At 41.0% G+C, this 21,564-nt stretch overlaps 1 protein-coding gene across 1 annotated transcript in view; it reads right to left on the bottom strand.

Moving 5' to 3' along the window:
- Positions 1-2,409: 2,409 nt before the first annotated feature.
- The window catches only part of CCDC6 (coiled-coil domain containing 6), a 104,685-nt gene continuing 85,530 nt past the window's right edge, over positions 2,410-21,564 (bottom strand). Inside the window, exons 5-9 of the mRNA XM_046653008.1 lie at positions 21,175-21,335; positions 16,393-16,549; positions 13,461-13,561; positions 7,758-7,882; positions 2,410-6,709 (exon numbers count right to left, since the gene is read on the bottom strand). Of these exons, the coding sequence (XP_046508964.1) occupies positions 6,515-6,709; positions 7,758-7,882; positions 13,461-13,561; positions 16,393-16,549; positions 21,175-21,335 (739 nt within the window). The 3' untranslated portion in view covers positions 2,410-6,514. The remainder of the gene's footprint in view (positions 6,710-7,757; positions 7,883-13,460; positions 13,562-16,392; positions 16,550-21,174; positions 21,336-21,564) is intronic.

Raw genomic sequence — 21,564 nt, 5'->3', positions numbered from 1 at the left:
CTAATAGGAGTAGTCCCTCAGTTCCCAGGGTTAATAATTTCCCAACAGTGGTTCAGCAGAACCCAGGCAAAGCTGTCCCCAGTGGGGCAGGGGAGGGCGAGAAGTACCTCAGCTAGGTTTAACTCGAATCTCAGGAGCTGGCTTTTAAAGGCACAATTAAAGAGCACAGATATAAATCCACAAAAGACTTAAAGCCAGCTTTTTGTTGTTTTAAATTTCAGAAATGGTATTATTTACCTCTGGAAGTTCAATTTGGGTCATAGTTGCCATTTTTCTCACGCTTCCTTCTGACTTCTTGAACACACAGAGAATGTTTATAACAGCTGTTTTCACATCCTCATCTATTACTTCTATCATCTATTTCATTTCTGAGTCTGGCTTTTCCTTTTTTAAGATGAAAAATTTTAAGATGAATTACTAAGATCTCTTTTTGGGATAATTTAGTAACCTTGAAAGTTGCACTAAATCATTAGTAGGGTGCAGAAAATAAGATCTTTAGGCAAGATCTAAATATACTTAGTTCAATAGCATTCAGTGTATTATGAAATTAGGCATGGTATGCCAGACAGAACAGAAAACCTGAAGGGACAGGAACTCAATCTCTTGTGTCCACATAAACATCACACACAAACTATAATTTACCACGCACTGACTTCTTCCTCTCCTTCAGAGGATGTCAAAAAGTTTGGGCTTGGATTAGACATTAGTGATTGAATACTACTGCATTTTCACAAGTATGTTTTAAATTTAAACAGCCTATACATTAAAACAAGGACCCAGACTTACACGCAGAATTTTACCTAAACACAAAAAATTTTCTAAACCAACTGTTTCAATTTTAGAAGCACCATGGGGACACACAGAGCCTCTAAAAGGTATTAAAAGAAAAAAAAAGAAACGCATATGCAGCTTAAACTTTACTTCTTGTTAAAGTACTTTGTTTAAACTGTTTTCTTTCAACTCTACCTGAAATAAAAATGGCTATCCCCATTACACAGATTAGAAAATGGACGCTGACAGATGAAGCCAAGACTTGAACTCAGAGGGCCTGGGTAATTTCTTAGTCAAGATTTTCAACAAGTTACAACTGAAACCTACCTGCCATGAGGAGAGAAGCATTTTCCAATTTGGTCCTTTCACCAAATGATTAATCAAATCAAAAACTCTTCAACTAATAGTTAACATGGAATCTTGCTTAAGTCAGACGAGTCTAGACTCATTCCAGGTTTATTTAGCCCTTTTATAGAGAAAAGGGTCCAGATTGAGTTTGCACTCTTAAGATAGTGTCACAACTGGGTTCTCGAAGACTAACTCCTAAGACAGGATCCTGTAAGTACTGTGCTCTTTCCTCTCAGAATGTGGACTCTTAATTGCTAGGGTCTTACTATAATGCAAGCGACGAAGCATATACCTCCCAAAAAAGTAAAAAACATCACTCCAAACATTCATTCTAACTTTCTTCCTAAATAAATGGATGTGGAAGGCACTAGTCTGTGTCCTACTGTGTGTGTGAAGGACTGTCCTAGAGGCTTTCATCTCAACTTTCTCACTTTAGCAAGGCATATAATATTGCTATTTTACAGGTAAGGAACTTGGGTTGCAGAGAGATTAAGTAACTGGCCCAGTGAAAAAACTGGTACTCGAACCTAGAACTGATTCTAAAGCCTTGCTTCGTACAAGGTAGGAAGAGAAAACCATACAGATGAATTTAAAAATTGAAGAGTAAGCTCACTAATACAACAAATGTAATATCCAGGGGGGCTGGCCCGGTGAAGCAGTGGGTAAGTTTGCACCTTCTGCTTTGGTGGCTGGGGGTTCGCCAGTTTGGGTCCCGGGTGCGGACCTACATACCTCTTGTCAAGCCATGCTGTGGCAGGCGTCCGACATATAACATAGAGGAAGATGGGCGTGGATGTTGGCTCAGAGGCAGTCTTCCTCAGCAAAAAGAGAAGGATTGGGGGCAGATGTTAGCTCAGGGCTAATCTTCCTCAAAAATAAAAATAAAAAATGTTTCGAAATGTAATATCCAAAACCTGAATATATATATAGATGTCTATACATATTTGCTTTTATGTAACATGGTGGCAATGAGTGTGGCTTTCCTTTCCTTCTGATAATCTCCTAGGTTTATGATTTTAAATTGAAATACAATACAGATATGAAACAGTGCACAAATCATAAGCATACAGCTCAATGAATTTTCAAAAACTGAATACATCCAGATAACCCGCATTCTAAGAAACAGAACAGTACCAGCTCCTTTTGTGTCCTTTTCTTAAGTTTTTCTTCTAAGGCAGTCTTTAGTAATCAGAGTCTAAGTCAGACGTCTATCAGAAGCAACAGGGAAACAACATTCATTGTCCAACTCAAAGACCAGAAAGAAAGAGATGGGGTTTAAGACTCAAGAGGTACATTTTAAAAAATTATCTTTATTTAGGTTTCTGATTCAGCACATGTATCAAAGACTAATCAACATAAAGAAGTAAATAAGACATTAACTGGAAGTCTTACATCTCTCTAAACTCTGACCAAGAATGTCAAGATTGCCACTATTACCAGAACTCCAACCTAGTCAAGTTGTAGACAAGCTACCATGAACAACATACAGTGTGCACGGATATGCAGAGGCAAAAGACATGCTCGCCCTTGGCTCTCCTCTCTTCCTTGTTGATGTCTTTCTGTTTGACAGTCCACTTTTGCTTTCCATGCTAAGTTCCAAATAAAGTCCAAAGAAGGCTCAAGGTCAACCTGATCATAGACTCTTCCGGAGGAATGCATTCTTAGACTGTTATGCCTGCAACTTTGTTTTTGCCAGGATGAAGTTTAGATCGAGATGTACAATACAATCTAGATGACGGTGCAGACTAAGTCAAGAACTAAAGTTGAGTAGTAACCCGAGTTAAGGCATGAATGCACACACACAAATGCACACACACAGCACCCACGCTATCATGAACATAGGATTCCTTCCATTGCCTAACAAAAGGCAACCAGGGCTTGGCAGTTACCACAACCCCGGAGCACTCTGGAAAATGCTCCCTATAATCTAACACTAACAGCTGTGTGTGTATGTTTTATCAAAAAAAATTAAAGAGGAAAAAAGAAAAAAAAACAAAACAAAAACCTAAAAACCCCTTAATCTCTTACAATGGCTCTTGAGCATGGAACTCATGTAGCAGCGTCAATGGCTGGCTCTTTAATAATTTGGAAATAAAAGGTTGTTTTACTATGTATTTCTTTGGTAGTCATCACTACAGAGTTTTCAGTGTTGGTTACCTATACGACAAGTACTAGACAGAAGATCAAGTTACATGGAAATATTTCTTCTGTGCTGATAAGATAAAAATATTGAGCTCTCAAAGCACAAGTTAGTATGCTTTTTCTTGCCTTATTGGGCATCCTCTACAAGCAAGGCTTTGTGCAGGAAAAGTTCATGTCTATCTAACATAAGGTGGTACATATTCTATTTTCCTACAAGTGAACGGTTAACAAAAATTCACATTATTACTTATTTCTGGTCAAATCAGTTAGAAGCCAATTATAACCAACAGCAGCACTTGGTGTCAAAGCCACATTCTGGTCACACATTCATTCCATGGTTGTGGTCAGTACCTCAGGAGTTCAGAATGGAAAACTCCTTTCAACCCACAATGAGTGAAATAAATTCAATCTTAAATACTTCCATCATCTGCCAAATCTCTACAATTCTGTCTAGAATGCCAGCATGCTTGATGAGAGAAAGCAGTTCAGAGCCCAGAGAGGTGTCAGGTATTAGGTGAGTTAATTTGGTTCTGTACAAAAGGCATGGTCATCTGGCAATGGAGTACTTATCCTATTAGCAGCACAGTGGTACCCAAGGGTCTCTGTCAGCAAGACAGGAAAATGAAGCTACTGAAGGTACTGTTGCTCCCGCCTGCCTTCGGGATGGCTACTGACTTTACAAAGGCCTTCTGGGAGTCAGTCCAGGGTTACCCTGGGCGAGTGGGCAACAGGAACAGCAGTAACCGCATTCAGTCCCCATGAGACGTGCCAGAGGTAAGTCAGCTTCCCCTAGGTGAGGGGGCTTTTGCCTCTATGGGCTCAGGGTCTGAATCTTACGGGTCCCTGGTGGCCGAAGAATTGCCCTAGCAGGTACAGCCCAAGTGGGACGGGGTTATAAAACACTTGAAAAGGACATGAAACAGCATAACTTCAAAATAGTAGTGTTTGATCTATCGATTCTGAATGTCCGCAGGGAGCAAGTAGATCTATGTTGAAAAAGTGCTGTTTGGAGGAGCTGGGTTTTATTTTGAAATGAAATGACGAGTCTAGGGGAATGAGCACTACATTCTGCAGAAGTCTGGATGTCAAGAACCTGTCTCTAAAAGGCTTTTACCAGGGACTGTTTGCTCACTGCAAGTGCTTTTGGATTCACCAAATGGTGATGTTTCAACTTTTGTGCTTTCAGGAGGTAACTAAATTGACAGGAAGCGGAGGGAAGATCATTACATTACAGACTTCCTTGTTTGAATGCAAGACACTGTCCAACAGCACTGAAATCTATAATCTCGTAAAAGAGTCTTGTAAACATATACCATATTTCTCCTATTAGAAAAACCAAGAACTGTACCATGAAGGCAGAATGCGTTTGCCTACTCTCAGCATTACTTGGAAGGGCAATGGACCAGGAGGGACAGTGAGCTGTGGGTGAAATCCCCGGGTTTGATACGACCCCATCTGGTCGAATTGAAAACCTAAAGCCTCAATAATTACGTGCCAAACTTCTTCCTCATAGTTGAGAACTGTACTATGATTATGTATATTATACACACATTATAAATAAGATTTATATAGACATGATTTCTTCCAAACAATGGAGGAGTGACGTTCTCAGTTTGGGGCTGGAAGCAGGAAGAGGTGAAAAACCCTATTGTTGCTTTTACTCTCAAGTTCTTAAAATGCTAGTCAAACACTATTATCCAACAAGACTTTTTTTTCATTCTGTAACTCTTAAATATGCATTCGAAGGCAAAAATGGAGGTTTCTAGACTGTACAATATTAAATATCTACAATGTCGTGGTTCCTTATTTTTAGGAGTGTGTTCAATAAAGAGCTAGCTAGTAGAGATGGTTGTCACAAAACATGGTCTCTTAAAAATTACCGATAAATTAATTTTCAGTTCTCTGATTATATCCAACAGATACACATTCTCATCATAAAATATACATTCTCTAGGAAGTTATTTTCGTCCACAGCATATATAAATATGCAAACACAGGTGGTAAAAATCACTTTACTACCAAAGTACAAAGCAGGAACTGCTAAAAAGCAAAAATAAAGGTGTTGCAAGTATTAAGAAAAGAGTGACTCACAGTGTTCCACTTCAAAGTGAAACCAAACGATTTATTTGTGCTAAATGAATGGAAATAACGTATTCAGAATATACTTCTTTGTACACTGCAATTGCTTATACTGGGCGAAATAAGCAGTCATCAACCTAATGTGCTACTTTCCTCTACGCCTCTTTTCTTTTCTGCCAAGCAATAAAGTATTTTGTGGTCATTATGCCAAGATATTCCTATAATGCTCATTTCAAATAGTATTTGCTAATAGTATTTTGCACCTTTAAAATATTTGTTCGAACTCTATTCGAGGGGAACACAAATAAAGAATGCAAAGGGAAAATAGCTGTTTTTGTTACAATCACATTGCCTTCTGCAGCAGAAATCAAATAGCACGTTCTAATCAGCCATCGCAACCACTGGTGGGTAGGACAACATTTATCGACTCATGTTAGAAGGGGTCAGTTTGGGAAGATTAACATTAAGGATAAAGAAAGAATCACACTTCAATATACAATAATTATCCATCCTACGTATGCGGAATAGAGACAGCCATATGATCCATTACTTTAGGCTGTTTTACAAGAGACACGGATGTTGATATATACTGAAAATAACCTATAAAAAGTATATCTGTAGAAAGCTCTATTAAACAGTATATTGTGTTGGGCACTGATCCATCTAACTTTCCATTCTACACTGAAAGCTAGATTTTCAAAGGTCTGAATTGTAGTGCTAAATTATTGGTATGTTTGGTAAACACCATTATAATGGGGGGAGGGGCAATAACAGCTCAGTAATTTTCTGCAAATTCATGGAAAAAAATATAAAAAAGATATCCCTTTTTATTTTACAAACCTAAAAGCCAGGAAAATGAAGCTCTGGGGCCAAGCAAAAATTGCACACTGCTGCTGAATTACCAAATATTGAATAGCGAATGTTCCAGCCAGGGAATGGACGTACGTGTAGATTCAAGTAAAACACTGATGGAAAAAGTCGTCTGTTTAGTGTTGCTGACCCACAACACTGGCTGCGTTTCCGACAAACATTTACAGCACAATTAATAGTGAAGCTTAGATAACCTCAGTGCAAATAAGTCAGATCCAAATATGCCAGGGAAGGAAGCCTTTGGCATTGAGTAGACGGCTCCACTGTACGAGTCCCAACGTGAGATTCAGACTAAGCACATGCATTAAGGCTGGGAGGAGGGGTGCACCGAATGTTGCGAGGGGGCGGGCTGCGAAGTGGCTGCTGAGGGGACCGCAGGCTGCATGGGTGGCGGAGGCGGAGGCGGAGGCGGCTGGACTGGGGTCTGTGTGTTGGGAGATGGAGGCGGCGTGGGCCGCTTGAATTTGTCAGGACTGTTGCTTCTCCGTGGTGAAGGCCTCTGGAGAGAGGACAGAAACAGCAGGTCAGTCTAGGTACAGATAGCGCCTTTCTAACACAGCCCTGACCTGGAGCTGAGGCTAGTGGGAAGCTGACCAACAAAGACAAGAAGCAAGTGATTTCCTTGTCCATTCCTACAAGATTCTGAACTAGTCATGAAAGCTTAGACAAGGTGGAGTTTACACCCGCACCGACGCAAAAGCCAGGCAACATTACTGTGAAACTTGCATTGACCAAACTGCTGGACTTGGGCCCTTCAATGAGACAGCACTAAAATTTAAAAACAGCTGTCACATCCTCCCCTGAAATCTTTTCCATCCATTGTATGTTCCCCCGTTCCTTCTATCACTCAAACAAGTTTTCAATATTCTGAAAGCTACAGCTCACCTGAAAACACTCCTGCTTTTACACTAAGCCCATTAAACCAGCAAAACAGCTTCAGAAACATCTTACATCTTCTCTTTTAAAGATTCCCTTATTGGGAATACCCTCAATTCTCACCTATTCTCAAACCTCTTTTAGCTACATTTCCAAGTGCTCTATTAGCCAACTAAATAACCAGCTCTAAAGAAAAACCTCCCACTGAGTGGAGTTTGAACCAGATGCACTTAAGCTTCCTTCTAATTCCAGGAGAGAAAGTCCTGAGTAGAACTAGCAACAAGGCTAATTTCAGGAAGAATATCAAGGGCCAGTGAACTGTGAAGGTGCAGACAATAAATACTTTAGACATTATGGCAACCAACAATAATTTGTTATGGCAAAGAGCTGGCCAGAGTTCAAGAGAGGCATTGGCCAGGGTTCAAATTACATTTCACAAAGGGCAATTTTTCTCAGTAACTGAAGTTGAAGTTTCGCCTCCTGGGAAGGATTTTAGTTTCAACAGCAGAATTCAATAGCAAACTCTTGGGAAGTCTGTAGTTTTAAGGTGAACTGATGGAGGGAGGGAAGAAGACAGGTTAATGTCTAAGGGCATCAATCTTAGTCTCCCAAGGACCAGTTGCTGCCATCATCAGGAGTCAAGTGCTGCTTCCCGCACCATGGATACTTACTGTGATACCATGGGATGCTCCCATATGCTGCACATGAAGACCTGGGGAATTGTAATAAGACATTCCGGCTCTAGTCAGTGAAGTTGGTGGCGTGAAACCAACTGTGTGACTTGCATACGATAGACCTGAAATAGAACAGCAACTTGTAAGTATTATTCCAAATTCATTTATCTGGTGTCTTCAACCATCTAGGCGGCTTTAAAATGCAGAAGTTCTCAGTTACCCACAAAAATGAAAACAGATGAGAAGAGTAGCGGGCTCACCAAATGACCTGCTGGATAACACGGGATAAAAATGTCAAGCCCTGGAACAGAAAAGAGAGCCCAGAAATACATCCACGCATAAATGGTCAAATGATCTTCAACAAAGGTGCCAAGAATACACAATCGGGAAAGGATAGTCTCTTCAACAAACAGTGTTGGGACAACCGGATATCCACATGTAAAAGAATGAAACTGGACCTCTTTCTCACACCATACGCAAAAATCAACTTGAAATGGATCAAAGACTTGCACATGAGACCTGAAACCGTAAAAGAAATTGTTGAAGAAAACACAGGGGAAAAGCTTCAGAATACTGGTCTTGCAATGATTTCTCAGATATGACACCAAAAGCACAGCCACAAAAGCAAAAATAGACAAGAGGGATGATGATATCAAACTAAAAAGCTTCTGCTCAACAAAGGAAACAATCAACAGAAAAGTAACCTATGGAATGGGAAAAATTATTTACAAACTGTATATCAGATAAGGGATTAGCATCCAAAATATATAAGGAACTCCTACAACTTGATAGCAAATAAACAAATAACCAGATTAAAAAATGGGCAAAGGACTTGAAAAGACATTTCTCCAAAGAAGACATACAAATGGCCAATAGGTACATGTAAAGATACTCAATATCACTAATCATCAGGGAAACGCAATTCAAAACCATGATGAGATATCACCTTGCACCTGTTAGGACGGCTATTATTAAGGAAAAAAAAAGATAAGCATTGGCAAGATGTGGAGAAATTGGAACCTTTGTGCACTGTTGGTAGGAATGTAAATTGGTACAGCCACTATGGAAAACAGTATGGATGTTCCTCAAAAAATTAAAAATAGAACTACCATGCGATCCATCAATCCCACTGCTGAGTATTTATCCAAAAGAATTGAAAGCAGGATCTTGAAAATTTGCACTCCCATATTTACTGCAACATTATTCACAATAGCCAACATGTAGAAACAACCTAAATGTCCATCACAAGATGAGCAGATAAAGAAAAGATGGTATATACATCCAATGGAATGTTCTTTAGCCTTTAAAAAGACGGAAATTCTTTTTAAAGAGAACATGGATGAACCTGGAGGACATTATCCTAACTAATATAAACCAGTCACAGAATGACAAATACTGCATGATACCATTTATATGAATGTCTAAGTCAAGCTCATAGAAGCAGAGAGTAGAATGGTGGCTGCCAGGAGTTGGGGGTAGGAAGAAATGGGGAATTGTTGTTCAATAGGCATAAAGGATCAACTATACAAGAAGAATAAGTTTTAGAGCTCTGCTATACAACATTGTGCCTACAGTTAACAACACTGTACTGAACAGTGAAAAATTTGTTAAGAGGGTAGATCTCCTATTAAGCGTTCTTATCCCAATTTAAAAAACAAAGTCAAGCCCTGCCAGGAGTCCAACTGAGATGTAGGAAAGCAGCAGGAAGATATGAGAAGAAATGAGAATAAATGAAAAAAACAGAGCAAAGGGGTAAAAATCAGATCCAAGAAAAGAAGTGTCAAAAGATACACCAACAATCACGAGACAAAACTACTGTGTGTGTGTGTGTAGGAGCCATAAAGACAAACAAAAACCACAAGGGAAAACTCTGCAACTTCAGGATATTCAATGAAGAAAATAAAATCCCTATGTATGCCGATGTTCCCCAAAAGAAACTGATAGTTAAGAAACAAGCCCCAGCCCACTAAAAAGTTCTAAGACCCTAGGATCACCTCCAAAGAATTTTAAAAGTATACATGCCTAGCCTCTCCCGACTATTAGAGAGGTCTGGGTTGGGGTCCAAACAGCCATATTTTTCAAACATTCCAAAAGCGGACATCACCCATGCGTAGCCTAAGCAGCCTTGGTCTCTGCCAGTTCAGTGCTGATGGTCCAGCGGTCTGGGGCATTGCTTATTTATCACTGCGTAAATGTGGCTATCTTACCATCTTTGAGTTCCTGGGTTCTACCAGGGTATCTAGCAGGCACTAAATTCCACTTGAATGAACGGAGTGAAAATGGAAACAAACGAGCAACTTGGAGAGTTTGGATAGAACTCTCTCTTGTCAATCACTTTGTATCTAAGATCAGCTGTTAGGGCTGCTTTTTGATTTGACATATTTCCATTTCCAATTGTGGATTTTTGGTGCACATTTACAAAATGGAGGTCTTAGCTTTGAGAGCTAAGCGGTTATTTACTTGATGTTTATCTCACAAGGACTTCGTTCACCTGGGGAAGCAAGAAAGGGTTTTCTTTAAACAGCTTTGGGGAATACAACCCTAATCCTATTTCTTATGAAAGTGATGAAACTTAACAGAAAGGCTATGAAAGTGGATCCTTATCCCCAGATAGAGAACCTCAGGGAGTTCAATTCATAATAAAGATAAATAAATAAAAAGATCTAGCCTACTTTCTAATATTACAAGGTTAATTATTAGTATGTTAAACTGCTGATCAAGAATCTTCAGGCTCCTTACTGCCTACCTAATAGAAAAAAAAAATCCCTTCCCTGGCTATTATAAAGGCCTTCTGCATTTGGCTCCAAACTGCCTGCTGATGTTCCAAGTCAGTGGTTCTCAACACTCAGTGTTAAAGCCCTCACCCAACCCCAAATCAAATGAATCAGAATCTATGGGGAGCAGGGCCCCAGGGCAGCCGGTGGTAAGAACCACAGTGACCTTATCACTCTTGACTCTGACCTCCAAGTCCTAGTTCATGCCGTGCCCTTTGCCTGGGATGCCGTCTCTTTACCACAGGGCTTGCTTCTTCCTTCCCCCACCCGCGTGTCAGTCAGGACCTCACTCAGCCTTTGAGGCGGCAAACAGCCCAGACTCTAGAGCCGACTGCCATCTTATCTCGGACTCAGTTCTGCCACTTGGCACTGAGTGACAGTGGACTTTAGATCCCAAGTGTAAACGGGATTACCATAGCGACGTCACAAGACTGTTGTGAGAATGAAATGAGTTCATATCACAAAGTGCTCCGAGAGTGCCTGGCACAAGTAAGGGCTCAGAAAGTTTCAGTTCATTAACTCCTCCTTCAAGGCCCATCTCAAAACTCTCTAGGCTGCCAGCTCTCCTTTGAATCTCAATTTAAACCATTTTTTAAATAGTTCTTTAAATTATAATAATTTAAAAATTACAACTTTTTATTTTGAAATAGTTTATGATTCACAAGAAGTTACAAAAATACTATAGTGTTTCCATGTATGTACCCTTCACGCAAATTCCCCCAATGATATCTTAAATAACCATGGCACCTTGTCAAAACGAGGAAGCTGAGAGCAGTCCAATACCAGGGCCTGAGGTACAGACTTCATCTGGATTTCATCAGTTTTTCCTGTACTCTTTGTGTGTATCACTGCATACAGCTCAATGCAATTTTATCACATCTGAAGATTCAAGAAACTGTCACCACAATCAGGATACAGAACTGTTCCAGCGCCACAAAGAGACTCCCTCACATTAGACCCTTGAACAGTCACACTTTCCCTCTAATCTTAACCCCTGGCAATGACTGACCTGCACTCCATCACTCTAATTTTGTCACTTTGAGAACGTTCTAGAAACGAAATCATACAGAATATAACCCATCGAAATCAGCTTTTAAATTCATCATAATGCTCCTGCAATCCATCCAAGGTGTTGCATGTATCACGTTAACTCCTTTTTATTGCTGAGTAGTATTCCAGCAGTAGATGAGTGGATGCACTGTGGTTTAACTACTTAACTTTGCAAGGGATTTAACATACATAAAATTCATTATATTTGGCCCTGTATTAAGAGTTTCTTGATTCTTGTACTTTTTTCCCCACTTCCCCAGGTCCTATTGTTGATAAGCAATTAGAGGCCAGAGACCGTCTGACTAATTGTTGTTTTTCCTTAAGTTGGCCCAAAGCACACAAAAGCTGCCACGCTTTGTGTTGGACTTTCTTTTGATTTCTCCTCTTAAAAAAAACCAAAAAACAAAAAACAAAAAAATAGTCACAGCAGCGTAGTCCTGGGGTGGATCCTGACCTCACAAACTCAAGTCACTTCTACCTCACACTTACTCTATGGCAACCTGCATTACTGCAGCATTTTTCTTAGTCAACCTGAAGGGCACCCCTCGTTTTTAATTATTGTAACAAACAAAATGAGATGTCCCTAACATGAAGCTATTTTACTTTCCAAAACCACAAAGCCTTTATTGCTGCCACCCTTCCAAGCAGTCCCTTCACTTCATTGTGCTGTGAAACGCTCCTCCACCCCCTCCCCCACACACTTTTTTCCCAACTCTGTTTCAAATCTGTTTACCAGCGAGCACAAGAACATCAGTCTCATCCCTTCGGTCACAAGACGCAATCCTTGGCCTGCTACCTTTTCTTTCCTCCCTCCACTCCACTTGCCAAGCCCCTGCCCCCGGCTTCCTCCTTATTCCTCGCTGGATCATTTACTTGCCCTCCTGGCCTGGGAGCCCCACGCTGTGCTGCTGCTGAGCCAGAGACCCCAGGGAGAGAGTTTTCGGGGTCAGATGAAGACAAGCATGCCTTTGAGGGAAAGGTTTCTAAGGAGCGAAGCCAGGAGCAGAAGCAAAGCCAGTTCCTTCTTGCCCGGACTGCCTAGCGGGGCCGAGTGCCACTCACCAATCACTGGAAGGATGAGGAGGCAGCTGGTGCTCGAAAGAACACAAATTTTAGAAACAAGACACGCCCTGCCTTGCCACTTCCTGGCCATGTGACCAGTAGCTACTGAACCTCTGAATCACTGCTTCCTCAATTTTAACATGGGAAAATTATTAATTATTATATTTATATACATATCATAACGTAATAATACATTAATTATTCTGAGGATAAAAATGAGATAATGTACATACAACATAATAAAAGAAGCATAAGAGATGTGCTGTGATGCATCTTAAATAACCAATCTACCCAAGGTTGTTGTCAATCAATTGGCACTTAAAATCATTGGCAAAGACAGTCTCTCTCTCTTTTTCTTGGTTGAGGAAGATTCGCCCTGAGCTAACAACTGTGCCAGTCTTCCTATATTTTGTATGTGGGTCACCACCACATCATGGCCGCCAATGAGTGGTGCAGGTCCGTGTCCCAGAACTGAACCTGAGCCGCCAAGTGGAGCATGCTGAACTTAACCACTAGGCCACTGGAGCAGCCCCAAAGACAGTCTTTTTAAAAAGGTTTTTCAGAGTTAAATTTCTTTCAGGTTAAAAAACATTTAACGAAAAACACCAGCTGGCACTATAACATTTATGCTTAAAATTTTCAAGCTCAGACAGTCTTCGTAGTGATTTGTTTTTGTGTTTTTGATGTTTCTGAAAAACACATGACTGCCTTCTCTGTTTACAAGATTCTTACATGCTAGCAGGGAACACATTTGTGGATGCCTACTAAATGCATCAGAAACGCGTCGCAGAAGTAGCAGAAAGCATGTACTCACCGGGTGATATAGGCCTGCTTGAACTCGGAGAAGGCGTGTAAGGGATCGGGCTAGACACAGTGCGAGGTCTTAATCCTTGTGCAGACATCTCGTTAAAATACCTAAGAGAGACAGGGGAAAGGATCAGAACCGCCTGCACATCAACAGTTCTTTTTTTTTTAATTTTTTAAAATTATTTATTTTTTTGAGGAAGATTAGCCCTGAGCTAACATCTGCTGCCAATCCTCCTCTTTTTGCTGAGGAAGACTGTCAACAATTCTTAAGAGAGCTCCTTTGAGAAAATGTTTGGGGTTCACCCCTTAAGGTCAAACTCCCGAATGTTTAGAGCGTGATGCGGTTGCTAGGAGACACATACAAAATGGACTCTGGAGTTACCCTGCTCCAGTGCTCGGCAAACTCCTCTCCCCAGAGGGTATAGATCAGGGAATATGGGATGTTCTAGCTCAGGATGGAGGCCTAGTGACAGAGCTGTGCCACACAATAGAGAGGACTGAGCTTTCCTCCATCATGCAACAGCTGTGCAGAAATTCACCTCCACTATCCCAAGAACTACAGACACAGCCACATTTTAATGGCTACATTTCAATTGTTATTTGAAACTCAAACCCAAACAAGCCCTGTGAGATTTATGTCATCACATTAAAGCTTAAAAATAGGTATTGCTGTACACTGGATGTCACTGGTTTACAAGACAAGCCTTGCTTAATAAATAGTCACACGTTGGAAAATCATAAAAGACAGGAGCACTGAGCATCTACTGCAGGTCACACTTAGCCACACCATGCTGGGTCCTGACTTCGGAAGTCACATCACACCTGAGAATGCTCAAGTGTGATCATCAGGAACACCAACTCTCACCTTGGGAACAAGCACACAGCGCTGACGAGGAGAAAAATCGCCTTGAAAGACTTCCTAATAAAAGCTGTCCTTCGCAGGCCTTATGACCAAAGGAAGAACGTCCACACATGCAGACACGTTTGTCCCAGCGAAGCCCTTGGCCCTGACAGCCAGTCAGTTTACACAACACAGCCATTTCGACGCTGGTTTATTCGACTCGAAGGAAACCAGGCTCCCAAATTTGACGTGCATCTCTCATCTAGATACCCCACCACTGATTCTTCCTCCTGTCTTTAGAGCAGCCCACCATGGTGGTACCAGGTGGGACCTCTCCTTGTGTTCCACATCCAGGTAGGCAGCTAAGACCACCTCTTGGTCTTTAAGGAATAAACACACTTACAGACATCTCAAGTGTCTGACTATTTTCTTTCTTTCAAATGTGACATCATTCCCAGGAGGGAGAAAAGTCTTTATTGGGTGGCTGTACCCTACTGGGATAATCTGACCTACGAAAGGTAAGGCAAACCTTCTCAAGTAACTACGAGTTCTGTTAAAAAATAGAAGAAGTCTAGAAGCCTGAAGTAGTTTCGGTATTGTCACCACGGTCAGAAGAAATTGTCCCTCAGAGCGTGTCTTACCCAAAATCAAGTACAGGGTGCTGTGTGTGTTAATACACCATCTGCTCCACGTCTTAGGTAGTTAATAGAGTAGTTAGTAAGTTATTTAGTATTCTAGCTGACGTTTTTAGTCAAACGGTTTTCAGAGGTTAAGGATTTCAAAGAGAGTGGGACACTGTCAGAAAGATATAAGTGAAATTCAGAGTTAAGGATGACAATTTTATAGTACAAACTTTTGAGAAAGCATAATAGTTATTCTTTTCAAATGAGGACACACATATACAGATATTTTAAATAGGATGACCCATTTTCCTATTTTATAAAGTCTTTCAAATTATAAAAAGACCTTCATTATAGAAAATCTCACTTTTCTTGAAACGATAATACCACTTTCCAGAGCAAATCGATCAAAAGCCTTGTTAGCCCACTGGATCTATTCAGCAACAGAAACAAAGTGCTGATCTGCTAATATTGCCCACATGTTTCTAAAACGCATGTTTTGGCATCAATAGCCAGTACTACTCGTCACAGCCCCTAGGAGACCCCGGTCTCAGACAGTGGCTGCCTGGTCCTCTCGGCGGGGCTCCCGAGGAAGCTCTGTCTCACCTCACACTGAGATACTGAACGTGTAAGGCCAGGGCAACCTTGATCCAGAACAGGGAATTTCCCAGCAGAAATGATATGGTTCAGAGAAGGCTAATTCCCTAACTGCTGGGTTTCTCTACTAATGGAACAATCTTTTCAATTTGGATTTGTTGCATATCTTAACTACCTTACTCCCAAGTATGGGGGAATGGGGGAGAGGAAGGAGGAGGAAGAGGAGGAGAGGGAGGAAAATTTGGATGAGAGAAATACTGAGACCGTTTCCTCTAGTTAACCAAAAGATAACTGTCCTTTTCCAGCCCACTGCTCAACGTGACAACGAGGGGGTTTGGTGTGGAGGCTTGAGCAGATAAATGCCCTGCATTCATTTTGTTTTTTAAAAAGTGGCTGTAGAAAGGCTCACAAGTTACCAAGCATGTTAAGGCCAGGCTTCTGGCTTTCAACACCCTCCTAGTGTCTCCTGCTGATTCTTTCAACCTCTACACGCATTTGTTCCCTTAGGCTGTACTATGGCTTGCTTATTTGTATCTATGAATTAAGATGCTGCCATCCTTTAAACAGACCTAACACAGGATTAGACTAATACAACAACAAATGCAAACTCTGCCTCTTTACACGTAGCCCCACCTCCATCTCTCTCCCCACCAAATAATTTTGGATAGGCAACCTTTTCACCTTTTTTGTGTTGAAAGAAAACAATCAACTTCTTCATTTATCCCATTCTCAGCATCTACTTTGATGCAGTGGTATTTATCATCACGATAAATAACTGTTTAAGCATCACCTTCCATATCTAACAGAATGTGAAGAGAGGCCTCTTAGAGAACCTGTTGTGGTGGTGGTTGTTGTTCTGAGGCTTGTAAGACTGCACACACCTTTCATCATCCATTTCCAAGCTGGACTCGCTCTCAGAGAGCTGTCGACAGAGGGCTTCTCTTCTCTCCATCTCCCTCTGCAGCTTTCTCTGCAGCCTCAAGTTCTCTTCCCTCATGTGACGTTCCTCCTCCAGATACTGGGCCATTTTCTCTGAATCTGAAAAACCAGAGTTCTCAATTAAACCAAGTTTCATATTCAAATTTTAAAAACAGACTACAGTCCAGCTCCTATACCACAATGGGAACTCTTGCAAGACAGGAATTGTCACTCTTCCATACACGATGAGATCTGAGTTTAAAGTTTACCCCAATTACCAAAGTTTACCAACGATTTGCACTTAAGGAAAAAAAAAAAGCCATGCTGAGAAGTTAGGCATCTTCACTCCCACTTCCTTCCTTCCAGAGTGCTTTATGAGGAGGAGGAAATGGTGGAGTTGTAGCTAAGTCTGCACTTAGCAGGTACGAGAGCTCTCTCTATATTGCTGGAGCCGAGAGGGGAGGGGGCCCAGCGGAGAAACAGATTCAACCATGGGCTCCTCTCTAGACACCAATTCTGCTGCCCCTCAACTCCAGACACCACATGGCAAGTCACCTACAGGAGCCTGTCACACTTATTAACACACTCACGGTGCACTGTGGTGAAGGCACACTGAGAACCAGTGAACTAGAACACGCTCAGTAAGAGTTATAATTCTTTTCATAGAAACAGAAATTAACACAGTAAACAACTTTAGATGAACATCTCAAATAAGTCTCATTTTTGGTGCGTGGGCGTGGGTGGGTGGGTGGGTGCATGCGTGTGTGCTTGTGTGACTGTTTCTCTGACTCATGCACAGCCTTTCTGAGTCAGACAGCAGGTAAAAACCTATATGCAACTAGGCTCTTGGGATAGCATCTTGCTTATGACAAACACCCCTTCCTCAGGAGCCGTCCCTGCCACAGCACGGGTCTCCCAGGCCAGAACTGACTAGCCCACGGCTAGATGCTGGACCCAGGCTGAGCCAGTCAGATTCTCTCTCCCAGGAATCTGAAATGTGGAACTGACATCCTCATGGGGCTCTAGAATCTCCTTCTGCTGAGTTCCCTATCATAACTCCCGCCCTTCTGAGGTTATTCTGTGGCAGATTCGAGCACTATTCCAATAACTGGCAAAACATGACACCCCCTCCTCCTTTTCTGGTTTACCTTAGACAGAATCTGTTGTTACTAAGTAACCAAAACAACCTTAATACAAAACTCAGTGTCTATCCATCTTCTTACTTCCTTCTTTTTCCCTATCTCAGCCAAGGAATTTGGGAAAAGTAAAATCTCTATCTACTTCTTTTTTCTAAAAAACAGCTACAAATTCAGAGTGGCTAAGATCACATCTAAGAGAGAGTCCCACAGCTTACTGCTCCATATTATTAGGCCCGTCCAAATTTAAGAAAGAAGGAAAGAGCTGAATGCCACATTGACCATTTCTCTCCCACAAACTGACCCTATTTCAACTCCCAAATTCATCAAATCAGTTTCAGTTTTAAGCAATTCTATGAAGATCTGACATTTTAGCAAATAATGACTTTTGATGATAAGTCCTCAATGATTTCCTAGACAGCATAATCACAGAATATAAAAAAGCTCTTGAATATCCTTATTTTAGAAATTCAAATAAAAATAGCCAAATTATTAAACAATATTACATGCACTAAACACTAAATCCCCTTGGTTGTTTTCCACATAACCAGAAACCCTGCTGTCTAATCCAGATGCAAAAATCTCTTTAATTGAAGGCATGCTGGGAAAATATTTACAAAGACACTTTTAATAGAAATGATTTAAATTATTTCATCTCAAATGTGCAAGCGTGCAGAATTTTTCACTAGCTCTACAGGTTACACTAGATTGGCCCATTGGAGTACTTACTGTTTCTAGAACTAGAAGGGCGGCTGTCAGAGCAAGTTGCCATTCTTTTCCATAAATAGGAAAGCTTCACAGAATTGAGGACTCATGAGGCTTCAAGAATAAGCATTTAAAAAGAAACATCGTCTTTCAAAGAAAATGGCAATCCTTTAGCATTTGGGGAAACCAGCAGGGGGATCCTTAAACAATAATCTATAGACACGGGTGATGGCTGGAAGACTTCCTGGCAGTTCAGCAATTAAATTAGCCCAGAAAGCCAGAGGCATAGAGAAGGCACCAGGCCCAGCACCTCTGGTGTTCCAGACCCAGGTACAGACAGCCGACACCATGACATTCCTTGGGTGCCCTCTGCTGGCACACTGCCACACTGATTTCAAGAGACTGGATTATTCCCATGAATCATTCTCTTGCCTTTTCTCACACAGAGCTCTCTAGGATTTAGGGGCTACAGCTTATGTCACTCCTATCTTCGGCTATCTCGCAATATTTCGTCAAAGACACCATCAACTGAGGGTAACTTCCAGACAGACTCCAAAGAGGTGAGTCCCAAATGATCCAAAGGTGGCCCGTACATTTTGTGCTCCCTTTCAAGTTTATGGTTAGAAAACACTAATGCCTGGACTCCATTCCTACCTAATGAAATCGGAATCCCAGAGGATAAGGGCTATCCATATTAAAAACTCCCCAGGGAGTTCCAATGTTCAACCAGAGTTAAGAACTATTCAAAGAGAGGTTCAAGTCCAGAAACAGTTGGACTGCAAGGGTGAGGATGAGGCATATGGATGAGGAACAGCCTCTAAACCGGACCCAAGCCCACTGTGAACAGCTAAGTGCCAGTTGCTGCTTCTTTAGTTCAGATTTCTCTGTCCTCATAAAATCAAAACGACAATTATGGATGCCTCTGTTGGTATCTGCAAATATCTGTTTGCTCTTCAAAGACCAAACAGTGCAGTAGGAAGGAGCTAGTGAGAATGGAAAATTCTTTCCAAATTTCTTCTAAAAATTTTGTCTGGGGCAGAAGGCAAGTATACATGAGAAAGAAAACTGCAAACTAACAGTACTGGAAAGAGCACAGAAAGATGTAAAAGACACTTGTCTGCCCAACACAGCAAAAACTCAAAAAACATCCTAAAAAAACAATACTTGAGAACTCCTTGATTTGTTTTCATGGAATATATGTAGTGATTCCCAACCTGGGAGACACATCAGAATTAACTATATAAAAAAAACAAAAAACAAAAAACAGAAGACCAGGTTCCACCCCTAGAGTAAGCCCAGAAACCTGTGTGAGAATAATGGCCTCCCAAAGAGGTTCACATCCTAATCCCTGAAGCCTGTAAAGATGGGACCTTAAATGGCAGAAGGGACTTTGCAGATGTGATTAAGTTAAGGGCCCTGAGAAGGGGATTTATCTTGGACTATCTGGCTGGACTCATTGTAATCACAGGATCCTTATAAGGGAGAGACAGGAGAGTCAGAGTAAAAAGGAGATGTGACAATGGAAGCAGGGGTGGCAGTAATGCCAATGCAAAGAAGGGGCCATGAGCCAAAGAATGCAGGTGGCCTCCAGGTGCTGGAAAAAGCCAGGAAACAGATTCTCCCTTAGAGCCTTGTAAAGGTAACCGGCCCTGCGGACACCTTGATTTTAGCCAACTGAGACCTGTTTTGGAATTCAGACCTCCAGGACTATAATATAATAAATTTGTGTTAAAAATAAATAAATAAATTTGCATTGTTTTAAGCTACTAAGTTTGTGGTCATTTGTTACAGCAGCCACAGGAAGCTAACCCACTGTATTTTTTAAAGGTTCCAAGAATGATCTTGATGCACCATCCCAGATGCACCACCGGACTAGAACTTGCAATGAACTTTAGAGAAGAAAACATAAAGATAAGAATCACTGAAATTTTAAACACACGTTCCATTCGACTCAGCAAATCCACCTCCTGGAATTTATCCTGAAGGTGTTTTTGCACAGGTATCAAACGTGTGTACAGAGATGTTCACTGTGGTTGCAGCATCACAAACAAAAAGGGTCCATTAAATAAATTAAATAAATTATGGCATATCCATATAATCGAATACTACACAGTCTTTAATAAAGAGAGTAAGGCAGCTCTACACGTACTGGCAAGGCAAAAAATTACAACATACACTAAGTGAAAGCATAAAAACGCAAAAGAGTATATATTCATTTTGCCACTACTTGTATAAAAGAAGTTTATACACACAGACACATATACCTGGAGGAATATATAAGAAATATAATCGTGAGACCTGGGAGCCTGGGGGTCAGGAGAGAGAGGGAGACTTATTTTTTCCCTACACATCTTTCACTATATTATCTATTCAAGTAAATTGATCAGAGACCTGAGCAACGGCACGGTGACCTAATCAACTGTTCAGAAATCTAGTCCCTTTGATCTCCAACTCAACATCTTGACCTTTTCCAAAATAATAAGTATAAATTCCAAAAGCATCTAGTCTTCAAGTACCATGAACAAATGTTAGCTGAAGCTAAAATTTAGTAGTAGGGAAGTTGAACACTCTATTCTCTGTCTTCATGCCCCAAAAGTATGTTGAGGTCTCCTGCACAATCCTAGAGATGAACACATGGAGAAGATTTAAAATATTACCTGTGATTCTGGACCCTTCTGAAATTATTTGAATTATTTTCTAGACGTATTCTGAACTATTTGCCCTGCCCTACCATAATATTTTTTTAAAAATTATCTACTTCAGGAGGACAGACTCATGTATTGTCATTGAAATACAATAGGATTTGATTTACGGAAACTCAGTGGTAAATACCGGTAAAACCCTGTATTTGGTAAACGTATTAATTCTACAGACAGAAGACCAGTGAAACCGGAGGCTACATACGCTGTAACTGAGCAGCTCTCAGTTGCTTCTTCAGCCTCTCCACCTCGTTCTTTAAAAACCTGATGTGGCGCATCATGTTTTCTGGAGAGTCGATCTCCATGGAGATGTCTCTAGGTGATGGGGGAGCGGAGACCGGCTGGTCTAATTTCTCCTGCAGGATTCTTCATTAAAAAAGAAAAATTCCAACAATGAGAAACAGTTTGCCTTTAAAAGACAAAACAACATTCTAGCTGAGGGTCGTTTTACTAGTAAGCTCCTATTAATCGCCAGAATTCACAGGGTGACTTAACTCCTCTGCGGTTCGTTTTACATCAACTTCTGGTCGTCCATCCCTGGTATGCAGGTCAAAGGGCAGAGCTGAAGGAGCCAATCACTGTTTTTTCTTTTAAA

The sequence above is a fragment of the Equus quagga genome, chromosome 2 (assembly GCF_021613505.1).
Source record: "Equus quagga isolate Etosha38 chromosome 2, UCLA_HA_Equagga_1.0, whole genome shotgun sequence".
NCBI lineage: Eukaryota > Metazoa > Chordata > Mammalia > Perissodactyla > Equidae > Equus > Equus quagga.
The sequence above is the reverse complement of the archived record's forward strand: the minus strand, read 5'-3'. Positions and strand labels throughout refer to the sequence as shown.